The 22683-nt window shown below is 37.1% G+C and overlaps 2 protein-coding genes across 8 annotated transcripts in view; both read left to right on the top strand.

The window, feature by feature from the left end:
* Positions 1–12556, top strand: part of LOC133649811 (leukocyte cell-derived chemotaxin-2-like) — a 67236-nt gene extending 54680 nt beyond the window's left edge. For all 3 annotated transcript variants that reach the window (XM_062046484.1, XM_062046485.1, XM_062046486.1), the window contains 4 exons: positions 255–557; positions 1136–1226; positions 1602–1747; positions 12104–12556. In XM_062046484.1, coding sequence (XP_061902468.1) covers positions 255–557; positions 1136–1226; positions 1602–1747; positions 12104–12270 — 707 coding nt within the window. In that variant the 3' untranslated portion in view covers positions 12271–12556. The remainder of the gene's footprint in view (positions 1–254; positions 558–1135; positions 1227–1601; positions 1748–12103) is intronic.
* A 4801-nt stretch (positions 12557–17357) lies between these two features.
* Positions 17358–22683, top strand: part of sh3pxd2b (SH3 and PX domains 2B) — a 70786-nt gene continuing 65460 nt past the window's right edge. For all 5 annotated transcript variants that reach the window (XM_062048717.1, XM_062048715.1, XM_062048716.1 and 2 more), the window contains exon 1: positions 17358–17644. In XM_062048717.1, the coding sequence (XP_061904701.1) occupies positions 17573–17644 (72 nt within the window). In that variant the 5' untranslated portion in view covers positions 17358–17572. The remainder of the gene's footprint in view (positions 17645–22683) is intronic.

Here is a 22683-nt window from a genome sequence, read left to right as displayed (position 1 = left end):
TACCCATCAGTAGCAGGAGACTTCATCTGAACTTGTGCTTTCATTGAAGTTGTTTCATTGAAAGGCATTTTCTAAATGTTCCATTAAGCTGCCTTTGATAACGTAAAGCAGTCTGCAGCTCAGACGGAGATATTGATCACTTGCATTAGGCCGCTCTAAAAGCGATCATTTAGTTTGTCTTATCAGGGAGCTTGTGTTCATTTAACAATGAGATTCCAAGTCCTCCAATTGAAGCATAACTTTTATATCTGCAGATGTCCTGTTCGGTTGTGCATCAGAACGCGACAGGAGAAAAGGTGAAATAAATCATAGTCCTGCCAAAAACGCTGACAGCGCCATTAAGGGGATGAGAAATGCGGCGAAAGCAGACGACAGGAGGAGATCCGACGCTGCCACCCGAAGGAAGGAGGTCAAAAAGGCGGAAAGTAAGAGACGGCGGAGCGACGTGGGCTGCGTTAGCCTGGGAGGTATCTGCCAGACGGACCGATTCATCTGCCAAGGTCGATACCTGAGAGACAAGTGTTCAGGGCCTGCGACGAGGCTGTGTTGTGTGCCAGGTGAAGGAGTTACACGTGAATGCATCTTAAGGGCCTACTGAAACCCACTACTACCGACCACGCAGTCTGATAGTTTATATATCAATGATGAAATCTTAACATTGCAACACATGCCAATACGGCCGGGTTAACTTTTAAAGTGCAATTTTAAAATCTCCCGGGGAACTTCCGGTTGAAAACATCTATGTATGATGACGTATGCGCGTGACGTCAATGGTTGAAACGGAAGTATTCGGACACATTGTATTTCAATACAAACAGCTCTGTTTTCATCGCAAAATTCCACAGTATTCTGGACATCTGTGTTGGTGAATCTTTTGCAATTTGTTTAATGAACAATGGAGACTGCAAAGAAGAAAGCTGTAGGTGGGATCGGTGTATTAATTGGCAATGGTAGTCACAAATGTTTCAAGAAAATCAAACGACACTGATCGGTGGCCAATCGATCAGCACATCCTTAACTTAGAAATGTTCAGTGGACAGTAAATGTATACTGCTATACTAGCTACACTCTGACTACTCTAATACTGCCTTAGTGTAAATAGTCATACATGGAGACATTTGAACTGTGTCCATAGATGGAGCGTGGAGTGTCCTATGTGCCGGTCACTACAACAACAGAGTGAGAGGCTGCGATCTGCACGGCTGTGGAGCGTTTAACTCCAGGGGGTAATTTTCCGCACTTACAATTTTGAAACTCATAAGATTCTTCACGCTGCATTTCTGCTGTGATCAACTCTCAAACTCTCCCGAGGGCGTCTTTCTTTTCTACTCTCTTTCGCTCTGTGATCTGAGAGTTATGAGGCACTTTGTCAAGACAAAAGCGCCGTATCACAGAAAGTAAAAGGCTGGAACCTTTGGACAGAAGTGGCAGATATCCAAAAGCTCTCAGTCGCCGGTGCTCCTGTCTGGCACCTCTATGAAACTAAAGTTGCAAAATCCATCAAAGAGAATAGAATTGACTCCAGTCAAATACACAGTTCACTTTAACATACATTTTCACTTCAGTCAACGTGTTGGAATTTTTTCTTTTTTCTATCACAGAAATCATGACCTCCAACGGGCTGTGGACTTGGTGTGTTCTGACTACGGTACTGTAAACGCTCCGTTCTCTGGTTCTCTGGCTGGTCCAGTGAGTCAGAAAGACCCAGCTGGGTTCCAGCACGATGGGGTCAAACTTGTCAATGACGGTGAGTATGTCTACATTTCTTTTTTTTACCATAGCCTCATCTAATGGAATCACTGACTGTCCTGTTCCAACCTCGATTTACGAACCCCACATTTCACAATTTTTTTGATTTACTGATCTCAGGCCGGATAAAGATATGATTTGGTGTATGAACCTTGTGTTAGTGTACAAACATTTCATCCACCCATTGTGTGCCTGCAGCGCAGCCATTTTGTGCCCGGCAGCACATCCAACTCTGGGCGGGCTGATCGCACATTCAGTCAGCACATCAGTGCTGCTGTTAGCTTCTGTGCACAGTGCTACTTTGTACACTTTTTAAGTGATTTTGTAGTTTTTTTTAAGAAATGTTTCTAAATATGCTTGTTTAATATGAGTCTAAAGAGAGCAATCATCAAGCAATGTGTGGCATGACACATACAGGAAGTATCCACAGGAAGAATCCCATTCCTTGTGCTTCATGCCAAGAAGATTAACCAACAAGATAAAGTGGACTTAATATTTTTATTCCTAATCATTGTAGCGACCTGATTGTTAAAATTAATGAGTTTGGTGATTTAAATCTGTGAGTGCACCACAGAGCTAGTGACAGTGTGTGTGTGTGCGTGTAGGCAAGGCGACTGCATGAGTGGACAGTTCAGCTAGTTGTTGTTTTGACTTTGTTATTTAAATAGAAAGTTGATCGATCAACCCCTTGTTATGTTCGTTTGATATACAGTAATGTATTGCGCTTTATTTTGTTTTCAAAATGTACAAACTTTTACTAAAATATTAACTTTTGCCGAGGCTGGAACCCGTTATTTATGCTGACATTGTTTCTTATGCATATTTTCTATTCACGAACCCTGTTAAAGCACCAATTAAGTTCCAATATCGAGGTTCCACCATGCAAGCAGACTGTTACAGTAGGAAATAAAAAGTACCATCTTTACCTGAACCAAAGATAACTCCAAATAAAAGACCACCTCTCATTTTCAAGCCCCATTTTAGAACAGTAAGGCATCAAAGGGCTTGTCTTGAAATGGGTAAGAAGCTACTTAACCATCAGGAAGCAATACGTGAAGCTAGGCAAACACACGTCTACAGAGTAACATATACCTTGTGGCGTACCTCAAGGATCAATGCTGGGACCAAAATTGTTCAATCTTTATATAAACGACATTTAAAGCCAATACAAATAATAACAGAAGAACTGAACAAATTAAAGAGATGATTTGACAAAAACATACTATCTTTGAATCTTAGTAAAATCTAAATATTGCTATTCCGTAACAGTAAAAGGGAAAGTCAAACACAAATACAAATAGACGGAGTAGACATTGAAAGGGAAAACACATTTTTGGGTGTAATAATAGATGATAAAATGAACTGGAAACCTCATGTAAAAAATATACAACATAAAGAAGCAAGAAACACGTCAATAATGAATAAAGCAAAATATGTTCTGGATCAAAAAATCACTTCATATTCTCGACTGCTCACTAGTGTTACCATATCTGAGTTATTGTGCAGAAATATGGGGAAACAACTACAAATGTGCGCTTCATTCACTAACAGCGTTACAAAAAAGATCAGTTAGAATAATACATGATGTTGGATATAGAGAACATACAAACCCTTTATTTGCTGAATCAAAAATGTCGAAATTGAACAACTTGATGCATTTGCAAACAGCTAAAATTATGTATAAAATAAACTATAACCTGCTACCCATGAATGTACAACAATTCTTCTCAACAAAAAAGGAAAAATATAATCATAGAGGAAAATCTACTTTAATACAATACGTACAACACTTAAATTATTTAGCATATCAATAAATGTTATTAAATTATGGAATGGATTGAGCAAGGAAGTCAAACAAAGTACTAAAATGATTCAGTTTAAGAAACGGTTAAACTTAGGGGTGTGGGAAAAAATTGATTCGAATTCGAATCGCGATTCTCACGTTGTGCGATTCAGAATCGATTCTCATTTTTAAAAAAATCGATTTTTTTTTAATTTTTTTAAATTATTTATAATTTATTTTTTTATTTATTTTTTTTAAATTAATCAATCCAACAAAACAATACACAGCAATACCATAACAATGCAATCCAATTCCAAAACCGACCCAGCAACACTGCAATAAACAGAGCAATTGAGAGGAGACACAAACACGACACAGAACAAACCAAAAGTAGTGAAACAAAAATGAATATTATCAACAACAGTATCAATATTAGTTACAATTTCAACATAGCAGTGATTAAAAATCCCTCATTAACATTATCATTAGACATTTATAAAAAATAAAAAATAAAGAACAATACCTGTTGTGTCACAGTGGCTTACACTTGCATCGCATCTCATAAGCTTGACAACACACTGTGTCCAATATTTTCACAAAGATAAAATAAGTCATATTTTTGGTTCATTTAATAGTTAAAACGAATTTACATTATTGCAATCTGTTGATAAAACATTGTCCTTTACAATTATAAAAGCTTTTTACAAAAATCTACTACTCTGCTTGCATGTCAGCAGACTGGGGTAGATCCTGCTGAAATCCTATGTATTGAATGAATAGAGAATCCTTTTGAATCTTGGCAAAAATCTTAGCCACACGATTATCAAATGTAATAGGAAAAATAATTCATACTGACCAAACTGGCTTCATGGAAGGTCGACAATCTTCAGACAATACAAGGAAATTGTTTAATGTTATTTACTATGCTAGAAGTCTCCCTTATCCCAAAGCAGTATATACTGTTGATGCGGAGAAGGCATTCGATCGCATAAACTGGTCATTTATGTTTTGCACATTACATAAATTTAGATTTGGAGATAATTGTATACAATGGGTTAAGATGCTTTATACAAGGCCCATGGCATCAGTCAAAAGCAATAATCATATTTCAGAACCTTTTTCGTTAAAAAGAGGAGTAAAACAGGGATGTCCTGCATCTGGATTATTATTTAATTTGGTTATTGAACCCTTAGCTGCAAAAAAAAAGAAGTGAAAATAATGTTCATGGTATAAAAATTTGCTCTCAGTATAATAAGCTATCGATGTATTGTGACGACATAATTCTCACCTGTCACATGTTAACTCCTCTCTTCACTATATCAATAATGTCATCACTGAATATGGCTGTTTATCAGGGTATAAAGTCAATTGGGACAAATGTGACATATTACCACTTAAATAACACTGCATGAAATCACAAGTTCAGAACTCCAAAATTAAATGGAAAGAGGGAGAAATCATATATCTCGGACTACACATTACACCAAACCTTTATACAAGCAGAGATCCAAGTCTTAAACATTTAAAAAATAAGATAGAATCCAAAATGGAACACTGGTCACGTCTCCAAATATGACTTTGGGGTCGGGTGAACATAGTAAAAATGAGTATACTGCCAGCAGTTAATTCTATACTGAAAATGATGCCTGTCCTAAATAATAAAAGTTGGTTTAAGAAAATACATACAATGATATCACATTTTATATGGTGTGGAAAGAAGGCCAGTTGTTCATACTTAAGGTTGTCCTGTACACAAGATAAAGGAGGACTACAATGACCAAACTTCTTACATTATTATATCTCCTTCGGTTGTGAACAAGCAAGCCACTTATTTAATTCTTCTGCAGATAAGGACTGGATCAACATAGAAAAAAATATGTTAATGAATTTGGACATTGATGTGGGGAGTTTGTATTATATTAAAAAAATACCTAATTAATTGAGGCAGAGCCCAATAGAAGCCACCTTTAACATTCTAAAACTGTGTCAGAAAATACTAGGAATCAAGTCAATGACATCTGTAAATCAACCGCTTTGGTACAATCCTAGTATCATAATTAATAAAAATGTGGTTAAATGGACAACATGGAAAGACAGAGGTATTACTAAACCTCATCATATTATTAATAAAAACTCTTTCAAACCGTTTAATGATTTAAAAACTCTTTCAAACCGTTTAATGATTTAGTTGATCAATATAATGTACCCAGAAATCCTTTTTTAAATGTTATCTCTTTAAAACACGCTGTAAATAAATGCATATTCTCTGAAAGTATGTCTTTAAATAGCCATGAACTGGAAGATGCACTTTTTAATCAAGATACATTTAAGAAATTAATTAAACTATTGTATAGAATAATAAATGAACACCACACTAGAAATGCAAATGATGCATGTGTTCGGAAATGGATGATGGACTTAAACATTTTAGATGAAAGAGACATATCATGGAATGATATTTGGAAAAATGCCAATAAGCCCTTTAGAAGCATTAAAGATAAACTGACTCAATTTATGATATTGAATAGATTATATTTTACATCTTCTCAGCTGTTTAAAATTGGTGTAGTAGATAGCAAGTTATGTATGAAGTGTCGGGCAGCCGAAGCAACTCTTGTTCATTTATTGTGGGAATGTCAGAGAATAAAAGAGTTATGGTTGAAAACAACAAAAGAAGCAATCACAGTCCTTAATATAAACATCCCAATGACACTGCAAACTTGTATTCTTGGGGATCTGCATCAATTTAGTAACGTGTCATCAGAGTAAAAATGCATTTCTTTCAATATGCATAATACCAAAAAGGGTAATATTAAAAAAATGGATGGATGTTGATAGTCCAACTCATACTGACTGGTATACACAAGCTATGGAGATGATATCAGTAGAAAAAACTGCACTTAGTTTAGATAATAATGAGTCATATATTGGAATATGGGATCCATTATTTACATTTGTTTTAACTATTAAATGAACCAAAATATGACTTATTATATCATTGTGGAAAATATTGGACACAATGTGTTGTCAAGTTTATGAGATGCGATGCAAGTGTAAGCCACTGTGACACTATTGTTAACTTTTTGTAAAAAAAAATTTTTATTAATGTTTGTAATGATAATATCAATGAGGGATTTTTAATCACTGCTATTTTGAAATTGTTACTAATATTGATACTGTTGTTGATAGTATTCATTTTTGTCTCACTACTTTTAGATTGTTCCGTGTCATGTTTGTGTGCCCTCAATTGCTCTCAATTGCTCTGTTTATTGCTATTCTGAATGTTTCTGGGTCGGGTTTGGTTTTTAAATTGTATTGCATTATTATGGTATTGTTGTTTATTGTTTTCATTAAAAACAAAAAAAACTAAAATAAAAAAATATTTTTTTTTTTTTAAAGGCCTACTGAAACCCACTACTACCGACCACGCAGTCTGATAGTTTATATATCAATGATGAAATCTTAACATTATAACACATGCCAATACGGCCGGGTTAACTTATAAAGTGACATTTTAAATTTGCCGCTAAACTTCCGGTTCGAAACGCCTCTGAGGATGACGTATGCGTGTGACGTAGCCCGGCGAACACGGGTATGCCTTCCACATTGAAGCCGATATGAAAAAGCTCTGTTTTCATTTCATAATTCCACAGTATTCTGGACATCTGTGTTCGTGAATCTGTTTCAATCATGTTCATTGCATTATGGAGAAGGAAGCCAAGCAAGCAAAGAAGAAAGTTGTCGGTGCGAAATGGACGTATTTTTCGAACGTAGTCAGCCACAACAGTACACAGCCGGCGCTTCTTTGTTTACATTCCCGAAAGATGCAGTCAAGATGGAAGAACTCGGATAACAGAGACTCTAACCAGGAGGACTTTTGATTTGGATACACAGACGCCTGTAGGGAACTGGGACAACACAGACTCTTACCAGGATTACTTTGATTTGGATGACAAAGACGCAGACGTGCTACTGTGAGTATGCAGCTTTGGCTTTTTTTTGCGTATGTACGTAACTTTTTTAAAATATATAAGCTTTATGAACCTTGGGTTAGGTGAACGGTCTTTTGGGCTGAGTGATTGTGTGTGTTGATCATGTGTTTGAATTGTATTGGCGTGTTCTATGGAGCTAGGAGCTAGCAGAGGAGCTAGGAGCTAGCATAACACGTACCGTACCGTATGTGCGCGTCACGTACGTAACTTTTTAAAAATATATAAGCTTTATGAACCTTGGGTTAGGTGAACGGTCTTTTGGGCTGAGTGATTGTGTGTGTTGATCGGGTGTTTGAATTGTATTGGCGTGTTCTATGGAGCTAGGAGCTAGCAGAGGAGCTAGGAGCTAGCATAACAAACACGCAGGTGTTATTATGCAGGATTAATTTGTGGCATATTAAATATAAGCCTGGTTGTGTTGTGGCTAATAGAGTATATATATGTCTTGTGTTTATTTACTGTTGTAGTCATTCCCAGCTGAATATCAGGTACCGTGAGTATGCAGCCTTGGCTGCTAAACATTCGATAACTTGACCGTATGTGCGCGTCACGTACGTAACTTTTTAAAAATATATAAGCTTTATGAACCTTGGGTTAGGTAAACGGTCTTTTGGGCTGAGTGATTGTGTGTGTTGATCAGGTGTTTGAATTGTATTGGCGTGTTCTATGGAGCTAGGAGCTAGCAGAGGAGCTAGGAGCTAGCATAACAAACACGCAGGTGTTTTTATGCAGGATTAATTTGTGGCATATTAAATATAAGCCTGGTTGTGTTGTGGCTAATAGAGTATATATATGTCTTGTGTTTATTTACTGTTGTAGTCATTCCCAGCTGAATATCAGGTCACCCCCGCCTCTCACAGCATCTTCCCTATCTGAATAGCTTCAACTCCCCACTAGTCCTTCACTTGCACTTTACTCATCCACAAATCTTTCATCCTCGCTCAAATTAATGGGGAAATTGTCGCTTTCTCGGTCCGAATCTCTCTCACTTCATGCGGCCATCATTGTAAACAATAGGGAACTTTGCGTATATGTTCAACTGACTACGTCACGCTACTTCCGGTAGGGGCAAGCCTTTTTTTTATCAGATACCAAAAGTTGCAATCTTTATCGTCGTTGTTCTATACTAAATCCTTTCAGCAAAAATATGGCAATATCGCGAAATGATCAAGTATGACACATAGAATAGATCTGCTATCCCCGTTTAAATAAAAAAAATTCATTTCAGTAGGCCTTTAAAAATCGTTTTTGAATCGAGAATCGTGTTGAATTGAAAAAAAATCGATTTTGAATCGAATCTTGACCACAAGAATCGATTTTGAATTGAATCGTGGGACACCCAAAGATTCACAGCCCTATTTAAACTACAAGTTTTTAATCTCCTAGGTGAACCATAAGTTACTTAACTAGTTATTGGTCAGAACTTTAATTATTGTGTGTATGTCAAATATTCATTTATGTAATTAATAATGGTTTACTTACTGACTGTATATCAACTTACGTAATTACTCATTTATGTACACACTGTTGTGTTACAAATAAAGAAAAAACTAATCAGATAAAACTGCTATGATATGAATAACGGTAGATTTACATAATCTCTGCTTCTTCCTGCTCCTTTTCGGACATGTTATAATTAAATAAGTGTAAATATGTGATGTATTACATTGTAATTGTATTGTATGCATGTTTGAAATAAACTGAAACCTACCAACCAACCAACCACTTTTTGCAGCTACATGTCTATAGGTCATTGTGCAGCCTGTGAGTGACAGGAAGAAAAACATACTCGTTTGGGGTGTAAGTCATTTGGCGCCACCTGTTGGTTAGCATTTAGAAACCTTGAGCGTAAGACGATCATTCTGAATATTCAGGTCAATAGGTCATCGTTTTGTGATAACTAATTGTATTATCAAATAAACCAACTAACAAAACATAACTTTTTATTGGTTGCAATAATCAAGAATGTTTTAAATGTAAGAAAGTGGTGACGATAACGTTCTGTTGCCTAAGAAACTAAAAAAAACATGTATAATGGCTCAATTTTTGTACACGGCCCACTTTTGTATGAGTAATTTATGTGGATTCAGACAACTTTTTTTTAATCAGAAGTTTACCCCGGTTTGCGTATACTTTTTCCGTTATTGTACATATAGTATTTTTCCTGTTCATAACATCAACAAGCAGCATATCATGCGCTGTCTTCTATTTGTCATCAGGGTTTGTTTTGGTTTTTTGGGGTTTTTTTTAGCAACAATGTCAAAAAACAGCATATCATGCGCTGTCTTCTATTTGTCATCAGGGTTTCTTTTTTGTTTTTTAAATTTTTTTAGCAACAATGTCAACAAACAGCATATCATGCACTGTCTTCTATTTGTCATTAGGGTTAGTTTTTTTTGTTTGTTTTTTTGTAACAATGTCAACAAACAGCATATCATGCACTGTCTTTTATTTCTTTGCAGGTTTTTATTATTTTTTTGAGCAAAATTTGAGTCCAATGTGTTCTTTTTTTTATCGTGACATCAACCAGCATCATATCATGTACTGCCTTCTATTTGTCATCAGGGGGTTTTTTTCTTTTGTTTGTTTGGGTTTTTTTAGCAACAATGTCAACAAACAGCATATCATATACTGTCTTCTATTTATCTGCAGGTTTTTTGGGGGGTTTTTTTTAGCAAAATTTGTGTCCAATGTGTTCTTTTTTTAACGTAACGTCAACAAGCAGCATATCATGCACTGTCTGCAGGTTTTTTTAAGCAAAATTTTTGCACGACGTGTTCTGTTTTTTGTTTGTGACGTCAACAAGCAGCATTTCATGCATTGTCTTCTATTTGTTTGCATATAGAAGATTTATCTTGTTTAAAATTTGAGTCCAATGTCTCCTTTTTTTATATATATATTAACGTCAACAAGCTGCAACACGCAGCATATAATGCATACCATTTTCTGTATGTCTGCAACATTTGAGTCTAATGTGTAGTTAATTTTTTTTCTGTGATGTCAACAAGCAGCATATCTCATGCACTTGTATTTGCCAGCACGTTTTCGAGCAAAATTTGAGAGCAATGTGTTTTTTCTTGTTTGTAACGTCAACAATTTAGCAAAATTTGAGTCTGTCTTCTTCTTTTCTTGTTAGTAACGTTAACGAGTTCCAACATGCAGCATATGCACAGCATAGCACTGTCTTCCATTTGTCTGCAGGTGTTTTGACCAAATTAGATTCCAATCTTGTGTTATTTTTTTTTCTTGTTTGTAAAATTTAATAAATCAAGCAGCACATCATGCACCGTCTTCTATTTGTTTACAGGTTTATTTAGCAAAATGGGAGTGTAATGTCTTATTTTTTTCTTCACCGTAATGTCAACAAGCAGCATGAAATACACTAGGTTGTATTTGTCAGCAGGATTTTTGGCAACATTTTTGTCCAATTTGCTTTTTTTTGTCTTGTTTGTAATGTCAACAAGCAGCATATCACACAAGGGTTTTTTGGGGGGAGGGGGAATTTCCAAATTTGATTCCTATGTGTTATTGTTTTCTTGTACTTTCGGTCAACAAGCAGCATATAATGCTCTGTCCTTTATTTGTCAGCAGGTTTTTAAGCAAACTCTAAGGTTAATTTGTTCATTTTTCTTTGTAAGGTCATGCAATATTTCGAATAAAAAAGTGCTTTTCTGTGACACCAAAGGACACGGCCAGGATGTACTCACACATATGCCTATTCTACTGATTGGTTTGTTAGTAAACACAGGCTTCCAAACAACATTCTACTATAATTTAACTATATTTCTAAAGCCATAATACTAATAAATGAGGGGAAAATCACTGAACTATGAATGACCTCAACAACTCCTTGAACTATCTTCCCTACGTACTGTATATATTCTAGTAGTCGGTCATGGTTAGGACCGTATAGGACAGAGGGCATAGCTGATGTTGGGGTATTAAGGTGGAAGCATGGGGATGAGTTCTTTCAGCGATTTAGAAGGATTAGATTAGGATTCCACTGAACTCCTGGTTGCCTTTAACACAGAGGACCCGCCTTCATGCGAGTAAATCTCCATCAAAAGGCCGGATGACGACCCCCAGCCAGGGTATTTGTGCATATTGAGAGCATCCTGAGGTGCGTTGCAGTGCCGAGAGAACATCATTAAGTCCCTCTGCTGCTAATTGGGTATGATTCATCACATGAAAACATGTGCAGTCAAGTTCCTTTCATCAGCTGACTAAAACCAAGATTTGACATCACAGAGATGACATACTTCGCCCTGACGTTGCATTATAGCGCGGAAACATCAATAGGGGGACACAGTGAGAGTGTGGAGTTTGTGTTGTGGCATCCTACAAGATGAAGGTTCAAAAGACCCGTTTGGGATTATGAAAGAGCAATTTAAGCCGTCTCATGTTATTTCTACGCATGCTAAACAGAATAATAATAACTTGGATTATAGCTGTTACGAAGCGTATACATTGTCAAAGGATGGATGGTGTTTAAAAACAACAACATCCGATGTTCAAAGACCACTTTCAGGCATGAAAGTAACCCGAAAATGTAGTTTTTATTCATTGTTTTCTCTTCTAGTGCACTGTGTGAAGATCTTTAACATCCGGCCGTTCCGTTATATCGGAGCAGTGGCTCAAGGGGACACACTGGGTTACGTGTTGCCCCTGCAAGAACGCTTCTCTGGCATCACCTCTCACCTCAAACTGCGGATGTGTGACGGCACCGACCCTTCACCTTTCATCTGAGGGACCTTTTCACATCTGCATCCATCATTTATGATGACTTTGGATACATGATCCATGTATCAAATGTATGAGATATATCAGATACCCTTGCAATGTCATAAAGAAATATAAAACATTTGTATTAATTGTTCAAGAAACGTATTTTTATTATTGAACAATATTGCGGAATGTTTTGCCTATAAATGTTAGATAACGGCAGCTCCATCAGTATTTGCATTTTATTGTGATAAGACTCCCTTCATTCCTATTGCATTCATATTCAACTTCATTGTATTGTTATTTCTAATAAAATAAATTCCCGGTATCGTATAGTTTCAATTGTATATTGTGACAATTTTCCCCACCTATTTGACACTATACATTACAAGTCATGAAATATAATAAATATAAGATTAATAACAAATATACGGTACATATTAAATTAATCAAATGGGTCATAATTTCACAATAAATCCATCCTGATTAATTTCCTTTTATTATTTTTAAACTAATTCTACTTGGTGACAAGCCTTTGAATACTCTTATTGCATTAAATATATATATATATATATATATATATATATATATATATATATATATATATATATATATATATATATATATATATATATGTATTGGTTTTTTTTATTGTTATTTGGAATCATGATTATTTTTAAATGTTTTTTTATTATATACGGTATTTAACAGTAAATACCGTTTGAGTAGTAAAATGAAACAAATAAGTAAAACAGTAGAATAAAATGTTCCAGGGAAAATGCACTTTATTGAAAAATAGACTATGTTTAGTACAGAATGTATCTAATATAATTTGTTAGTATACACATGTTTTTTTAACACATTTTCCCAAAATTTTCTTCAGGGAATTAAAATTGAATAAGCAACACCATAGAATATTCTAAAAGAATATTCACAAATTAATGATTAAATACAAAAAAGTAATGCAAAAACAGTGTAATTGATTAATTTAAAAAAAGCATTCATGTATGCAACTGGAACTTCTATAGTTGCATTACAAATTTGAATATATAAAGAAAATGTATAAGTTTATCAATTATTTATTTCAGAAGTTCATTGATCTATTGAGTCACTACACACAGAGGGAAATACTCTATGTTACATATATACATTTTTGATTCTTACAGCTAATAAAAAAAAGATTTGCAATCTCAAATTGTTTTATTTTTTTCAAAAAGTTGAATATGGTAAAATCAGTGTTTACATTCTAATCAAGGGGTGTCAAACGTACGGCCCGCGGGCCGGATCAGGCCCGCGAACAGGTTTTATCCGGCCCGCGGGATGAGTTTGCTAAGTATAAAAATGAGCCAACATTTTTGAATGAGAGAAACTGCTGTTCTAAATGTGTCCACTAGATGTTGCAATAGCAATTATTTGTATCTTTGTAGATGATGCTACATATGTACAAAAAATAAACCACATGATGATAGTGCACCAGCAAACTACATAAATAACATTCTATAATTAAAATTTTTGATATTATTTTTTTTATCTTGATAGATTGAAAATTAACACCAATGAGTTGACTGATGAACATTATCACATCATTTATTCAGAAAGTTTAAATAACGACAAATAAAGAATAAAGAATAATATTAACCGCAACATGTAAGTGTAAAAAAACAACAACATTATGATTTCTACATTTTCAGAATGTGATTGTTCTATTTTTAAACAAATAAATTAATCTGAAGCTGTCTTTATTTTTAAGTTATCGTGCCGTGATTTTACCAGTTGGAATGCAGCTCAGTGGCCTTGTGGTTAGAGCAGTGGTTCTTAACCTGGGTTCGATCGAACCCTAGGGGTTCGGTGAGTCGGCCTCAGGGGTTCGGCGGAGGTCAAAACACACCCGTCTCATCGTGTAAATACAAACTTCTCCCTATCGGCGTATTACGGATACGGCAACAGCAGAAGTCACACTGATTTGCAGGTGTGTAATTTCTTGTGAGTTTATGTGTTGTGTTTCAACTAAAGGGGAGGTGACGGCGACAGACACTAGATGGCAGTATGGACAAATATTTATTATGTGTATATATATATATATATATATATATATATATATATATATATATATATATATATATATATATATATATATATATATATATATTCAATATATATAATAATAACAACAATACTAATAATATAAACTAAGGAAATGGAGTGTGAACTAGATCCGAAAGGGAATAAGTGTGTGGTGTAAGACTATGTGTGTAGTTAACTGAAGTGTGTTACCAAGTGTTGAAGAGAGCAAATGGGCAGTCCATGGGGCAGGCAGGTGATCCGGGCGAGAGAGAAGCGTCAGAAGAAAGTCCAAGCGGGAGGTCGAGAATCCAAAAGGCAGTCCGGGGGGCAAGGTAAACAAGGGATCACAGGGGAACACGGGAAGCGCTGCGGGAAGACAACAAGAACATCAGAACAATGGAAACATGGAAGTCACAGGGAAGGAGCGAGTTCGCGGGATGGAAACCAGATACAGAACGCTTACAAGGGTAAAGAAGACTAAACTCCGGCCCCGCCTGGCAGGTTGTGCGAGTTTACGAAGGCAGGTCCTTCATTACGTGCAGGTGTGCTGATAGCCGGTGATCGTTTGCAGCTGGCGGCTGCCGCGGGGCGGAGACGCGCACGGCGCGCTCCTGGCTGTGCGCACCCGTGGGCGTGTCCCGAGGTGCGCTCACTGGAGCGCACAGACGAAAGAGAGGCGTTGGAAGGAGTCTGAGCCGTAACATTATGCACTGTGTTGGGTTTGTTCTTTGAACAAGGTGATGTTCATGCACGGTTCATTTTGTGCACCAGTAAAAAAACATGGTAACACTTTAGTATAGGGGAACATATTCACCATTAATTAGTTGCTTATTAACATGCAAATTAGTAACATATTGGCTCTTAACTAGTCATTATTAAGTACTTATTAATACCTTATTCGGCATGGCCTTATTATAACCCTAACCCTTTAACCCTGACCCAAACCCTCTAACCCTAACTCTAACCAAATAACTCTATATTAAGTCTTTGTTACTTAGAATATGTTCCCGATACTAAACTGTTACCAAAAACATATAACTTTGTCTCGAATTTGAAAAAAAAACACAATTTTATTTTTCTCTAAAGAAGGGTTCGGTGAAAGCGCACATGAAACTGGTGGGGTTTGGTACCTCCAGCAAAGTTAAGAACCACTGGGTTAGAGTGTCCGCCCTGAGACTGGAAGGTCGTGAGTTCAAACCCCGGCCGAGTCATACCAAAGACTACAAAAAAATGGGACCCTTTGCCTCAGCATCAAGGGTTGGAATTGGGGTTTAAATCACTAAATGATTCCCGAGCGAGGCGCACGCTGCTGCTCACTGCTCCCCTCACCTATCAGAGACTGAACATGGGGATGGGTCAAATGCAGAGGACAACTTTCACCACACCCAGTGTGTGTGTGACAGTCTTTGGGACTTTAACTTTAAGTAGATTTTTCTCCATGTGGCCCCCGATCTAAAATGAGTTTGACGCCCCTGCTCTATTCTGTCAAGTATTGATATCATTTTGGAGATGCACCTGTTTAAAACAGAGTTATTTGTATCAACATTTCAACTTTTTCTATTTACATTGTGTGTTTTTTTCTCAATTGTCCCCGAATTGTTATCATTTAAAGGCCTACTGAAATGAAATGTTCTTATTTAAACGGGGATAGCAGGTCCATTCTATGTGTCATACTTGATCATTTCGCAATATTGCCATATTTTTGCTGAAAGGATTTAGTAGAAAACATCGACGATAAAGCTCTCAACTTTTGGTCGCTGATAAAAAAAAGCCTTGCCTGTACCGGAAGTAGCGTGACGTCACAGGTTGTGGAGCGCCTCACATCTGCACATTGTTTACAATCATGGCCAGCAGCAGCAAGAGCGATTCGGACCGAGAAAGCGACGATTACCCCATTAATTTGAGCGAGGATGAAAAATTTGTGGATGAGGAAAGTGAGAGTGAAGGATTAGAGGGAAGTGGAAGCGATTCAGATAGGGAAGATGCTGTGAGAGGCGGGTGGGACCTGATATTCAGCTAACACAAGACATATATATACTCTATTAGCCACAACACAACCAGGTTTATATTTAATATGCCACAAATGAATCTGCATAACAAACACCTCCCCCCTCCCGTCCATATAACCCACCAATACAAATCAAACACCCGCACAACACACTCAATCCCACAGCCCAAAGTACCGTTCACCTCCGCAAAGTTCATACAGCACATATATTTCCCCAAAGTTACGTACGTGACATGCACATAGCGACACGCACGTACGGGCAAGCGATCAAATGTTTGGAAGCCAAAGCTGTACTCACGGTAGCGCGTCTGCTATCCAACTCAAAGTCCTCCTGGTTGTGTTGCTGTAGCCAGCCGCTAATACACCGATCCCACCTACAGCTTTCTTCTTTGCTGTCTTCATAGTTCATTAAAACAATTGCAAGAGATTCACCAACACAGATGTCCAGAATACTGTGGAATTTTGCGATGAAAACAGACGACTTAATAGCTGGCCACAATGCTGTCCCAATATGTCCGCACAATCCGTGACGTCACGCGCAAACGTCATCATACCGAGACGTTTTCAGCAGAATATTTCACGGGAAATTTAAAATGGCACTTTACTAATCTAAACCGGCCGTATTGGCATGTGTTGCAATGTTAAGATTTCATCATTGATTTATAAACTATCAGACTGCGTGGTCGGTAGTAGTGGGTTTCAGTAGGCCTTTAATCTTAAACGAGCTAAGGACTGCAAATGACCCCAGAGCCACACGTTGGACACATTGTCTATTAAATATTCAATATTTTTGAAAACCAATTGTACTTTTTGATATTTCATCCAATATGATTTGAATTGGTGGCAAAACCCCCCTCATTGTTTACTACAGCATCAGCTCCAGCGTAATAAAAGTGCCACATGTACAGTTAAGATGTAATGAGCACAAATGGCCAACAGAGGGTAGTGTTTAGCAGGGGACAGGGTGGGATGTCCCACTTGGCTGCGGTGGGCGAGCCGGGATAGGCTGGGAGTGTTCGGTGATCGTCATCGGGACTGGGCAGGAAAAACTAGGAAGTCTTCAACTTCTTCTGGGTCCTCTGACGTGGGACGAGGAATACGACAATCTGCTGTGGGGCGGAAAATAGCGGCTCCACTTCTCGGATGTCTCAAGAGTCATCATTGAACAAACTTTTCTGTACGAAAACATAACAATCTCTGCGAGGACGTCAGGTTGATCTTCTTGGAGGAGACCCACTGAAAAAGGAGGACATCATGCCGAGGAGGACCGTGCTCGAAGTGACCGTGCAAGATGTCCAAAAACGGAGGAACCCCAGCAAACACTACGTAAGACTCATTTGAATTGCGTTCGGTGCTTTAAATATGCAACAAATTGAGGTCATGCTGCTGCTTTACCTCCTTTTTTCCTGTCCGTTCAAGTAAAAACAAAGACGGGATCAGATTACAAGTGTCTACCAGATGCTCGCATTGTGATTTCTAAAAGGGATTATTATCAATTTATTTAACAAGAAAATACAGTCGAGTAGGTTGCAAAGTGAAAACAAACACTTAACAAGGTTTACATGATTAAAGTTTGGTGTAAGATTTTTTGTTTAGGAGTGGCACACTGAAAACGTGCTGTGCCTTTGAGATGCATTTAAATGTGTCATGGTGTGACCTAAATGACCTCCCTGCATCTGGACGTCTTAGTTGGAGATCAACAACAAAACCAAACAAAACACATATATTACTTCCAGGCAAAACTAAACTCATTATACTTAACAATAATAAACATATAGTACTGTACAATACCTCACTATAAAACAAATCTGAATATGAGACTCCTTTTACTTTTAAAGAAATTTGACATCCCTACACTGACAAACCATGTTGTTGTACTATCAGCCATGTGAAATGTTTGTGAATCAGAATCAGAAATACTTTAATAATCCCCAGGGGAAATTAACATTTTCCGCACAATCCCATTCAAGATCAGACAAACATTACAGGGAGACAGAACAGGATCGCAGACGGGTCTGCCAACTTCCGGCGCCCCTTACAAAAAAGGTGACAAACAGGTACACGCTGGGGACGGGGATGAGATAAAAAAATATATATATATATATGTATGTGTATATATATATATATATATATATATATATATATATATATATATATATATATATATATATATATATATATATATATATATATATATATGTATATGTATATGTATATGTATATATATGTATATATATATATATATATATATATATATATATATATATATATATATATATATATATATATATATATATATATATATATATACATACATATATATATATTAGAGTTAAGAGTTTTATATGTACTGCAGGGGCCATTTTTATTTTGCACAAAAGTGCTATTTTCCGGAATCTGACAAAATAAGTAGACTACTTGGCACGAGCAGCTACACAACAGCTAAGCGCAATAGCACACAAGCTGGAGATGCTGAATAAGTTAACAATATTGCGCCTAAAACACTAATTATGTCAATATAAACAAAAATCTAATAATTATAGTTGCATATTACTTACAGATACAAAAGTCACCAAGAAAAAAAAATATTCCGTCTAAGCCTGGGCCCCTGGAGAAGGGATCCAGACTGAGACCAAGGGAAATAACACTCATAGCCATAGCACACATAAACATGTGTGTAAGAGGGAAACATCAAAGAACACAAAGGACATTAAAAGAGCAAAGCTGATGCAACCAGCCACAAAAGTAAAAAAAATAAAATAAATTCAAATACACTGTGGCGGCCTCTGCGGTGTTCCACGCCATCGTCTGCTGGGGTGGGGGAGCATGGCCAGAGACAGGAGCAGACCCAACAAAGCAACCAAGAGAGCTGACTCCACCCTCGGCCGCCTACCAAAACGCAGACTCCGCGTTTTTAAACATTAATTTTTGCCACAAAATATCACTTTTTTATTACATTTAAAAAAAATGAAATATCAATAAAAAAAAAAAAGATTGAATCAAAATTTGTTGAACGCTCGCCTCAGCTGCAGGTACTCGCTGTTCCTCTAGCCTAAACGCTGCACGAATGTTCAGGAATACACAAAAAATAGGTACCAACAAGTAAGGAAAGTGGGTTTTCCATAGTAGGATCCCAACTTAAGATGCCTTGAAAAGCCTTGAAAATAATATAAGAAAAGTGAGATACAGGTATAATCTCCAATCTTCTTTGAAAAACATTTAGGTATGCTCAATTCTTCAGCTAACAAAAACACAAAAGAACAAAATGTGAAATTAAGTGCCCCGGTTTAAGAGGACATGTTTAAATAATTGACTTTTAACAATAGTGTTTTTTTTATAGGTAAACATTATTATAGGACATACACACAAAGATGTTAGCCAGGAACACCTACCTGCCAACTGTTTCATGATGCTGTGGGACAGGCTGTGTTCTAAAAATTACTTTGAAAAAGTCATTATTTATGGTTACTTGTTACTTTACCAAAACATTTATTGAATTACGAACAGAATTACTCTTTAATAAATGTAATTAATTACTAGGGAAAGTAATTATTGCACTACTTAAAAATATTCTAATATCTGGCATAATGCTGTTTGTGTATGCAGCTAGGCTTGTGCCTTTTAAAAAGGCGAAGTCTGTTGTCTACTGACGTGTGACGTCAGCAAGTTAGTAGTAGCTCTGTAGCTCGAGCTGTTTTGTTAGCTTAGCAAGCTAGCATCAGCAGTTTGTCGACTCTGACGGCATCTCTTTAGAATCTTTCACTGGTTTATGTTACCTCTGCTTAATAAATAAGATTTTATGTGCTCCCATGGCTGTATGTTATTGTCCACAAACAGGGTATTGTTTGAATGGCAAGTTTGTCACTTCAATCATTGATTTGTTGTTCAATGTTACCTCCGACCTTCATAACTTACTAGCGTGCAGTGCAGTTTGTGTCAAGTTTTAAGGTGGTGAAAAAAAACGTTGTCTTTTACTAACTAGTTCCTCCAACTAAGACTTTTTTTATTCCATGTTTAAGACTAAGTGCGTGGGCTGCTGGAGTTGCGCTCCCCTCTGTGCATGGAGAAGGAGGAGGGGGACACACCTCTGCAGCGCGCACAGAGTGACACTTCTGTGTCAATCACTTGTCCGTTTGGTTATGGTTTAAGTTTATATCAAACATGCTATAGAGATAGGCGAAGATTTTACTCTAGCTTGGTCAACTTTGGATGGGTTTATTTTGGGAGCAAAATGCGATGAAGGGGTTAAAATATGCTATTTTTTCCTAAACTCGAACAACCTATTTTCAGTCGCTAATGCGACTAAAATGCTCGCACTGTACAGTACTGTGCAGTGTTTCCCACACATTCATTTATTTGTGGCGGCCCGCCACGAAAGAATTACGTCCGCCACAAATATTTTTTCTTTTTTTTTTTTGTCCTGTCCAGCTTCTCAGGCAAATCATATAGTTGATGTAGATGCCCATATAGGCTGTTCAGATTTAATTTACAAAACTTTACAAAAGAGAAGTGTAGCATACTTCTCTTGTTCCCTTATTTGTATTTGACCACTACTGCTTTCTGTTTATTTGTTACTGACTGTGGCAGGACACCTCTGCCTCTGTTTCACTTTATGTTGCTGGTAAATAATATGGTTGTAGTAGTAGGCTAAAGTCAAATTATTTAGTATGCACTAATTAAAGGGGCAGAGCTTTAAGAGACATTTTAGCTTTTATATTTTATAAGATATATTTTTTGTAAGAACCACAATTAATAAATATATTTCAGTGAATAACTTATTGTTCAAATCTCTATATAAATATGTACATAAAGTGTTGTAATTATATTATAAAATGAATGGATGGATGGATGGATGGACGTTTAAAACAAAACTGTTATTAATTAGTAAGTATACATTTTTTGAGCCTTTTTAGAGAAAATCATATCATTGTAGTAAATTATGCAAATTACTTGATGATGTCATGGTGACTACGCCCCTAGCCACGCCCATAGCCACGCCCCCACCGCCACAGGTATCTTGGCAGTTTATTGGAAACACTGCTGTGTGTGTGTGTGTATATCAATCAATCAATCAATCAATGTTTATTTATATAGCCCTAAATCACAAGTGTCTCAAAGGGCTGTACAAGCCACAACGACATCCTCGGTACAGAGCTCACATACGGGCAAGGAAAACTCACCCCAATGGGACGTCAATGTGAATGACTATGAGAAACCTTGGAGAGGACCGCATATGTGGGTACCCCCCCCCCCCTCTAGGGGAGACCGAAAGCAATGGATGTCGAGTGGGTCTGACATAATATTGTGAAAGTCCAACACATCAGCGAAAGTCCAGTCCATAGTGGGGCCAGCAGGAACCATCCCGAGTGGAGACGGGTCAGCAGCGTAGAGATGTCCCCATCTGATGGACAGGCTAGCGGTCCACCCCGGGTTGGGAGCAGAGTAGAAAAGAAAAGAAAAGAAACGGCAGATCAACTGGTCTAAAAAGGGAGTCTATTTAAAGGCTAGAGTATACAAATTAGTTTTAAGATGAGACTTAAATGCTTCTACTGAGGTAGCATCTCTAACTTTTACAGGGAGGGCATTCCATAGTATTGGACCCCGAATAGAAAACGCTCTATAGCCCGCAGACTTTTTTTGGGCTCTGGGAATCACTAATAAGCCGGAGTTCTTTGAACGCAGATTTCTTGCCGGGACATATGGTACAATACAATCGGCAAGATAGGCAGGAGCTTGACCGTGTAGTATTTTATACGTAAGTAGTAAAACCTTAAAGTCGCATCTTAGGTGCACAGGAAGCCAGTGCAAGTGAGCCAGTATAGGCGTAATATGATCAAACTTTCTTGTTTTTGTCAAAAGTCTAGCAGCCGCATTTTGTACCATCTGTAATCTTTTAATGCTAGACACAGGGAGGCCTGAAAATAAAACGTTACAGTAATCGAGACGAGATGTAACGAACGGATGGATAATGATCTCAGCATCACTTGTGGACAAAATGGAACGAATTTTAGCGATATTACGGAGATGAAAGAAAGCCGTTTTGGTAACACTCTTAATGTGTGACTCAAACGAGAGTTGGGTCGAAGATAATACCCAGATTCTTTACCGAGTCGTCTTGTTTAATTGTTTGGTTGTCAAATGTTAAGGTGGTATTATTAAATAGATGTCGGTGTTGAGCAGGACCGATAATCAGCATTTCCGTTTTCTTAGCGTTGAGTTGCAAAAAGTTAGCGGACATCCATTGTTTAATTTCATTAAGACACGCCTCCAGCTGACTACAATCCGGCGTGTTGGTCAGCTTTAGGGGCATGTAGAGTTGGGTGTCATCAGCATAACAGTGAAAGCTAACACCGTATTTGCGTATG

The sequence above is a fragment of the Entelurus aequoreus genome, linkage group LG05 (assembly GCF_033978785.1).
Source record: "Entelurus aequoreus isolate RoL-2023_Sb linkage group LG05, RoL_Eaeq_v1.1, whole genome shotgun sequence".
In the NCBI taxonomy this organism is placed as follows: Eukaryota; Metazoa; Chordata; class Actinopteri; order Syngnathiformes; family Syngnathidae; genus Entelurus; species Entelurus aequoreus.
Note: the sequence above shows the minus strand (reverse complement) of the source record. Positions and strands in the feature narration are given on the sequence as shown.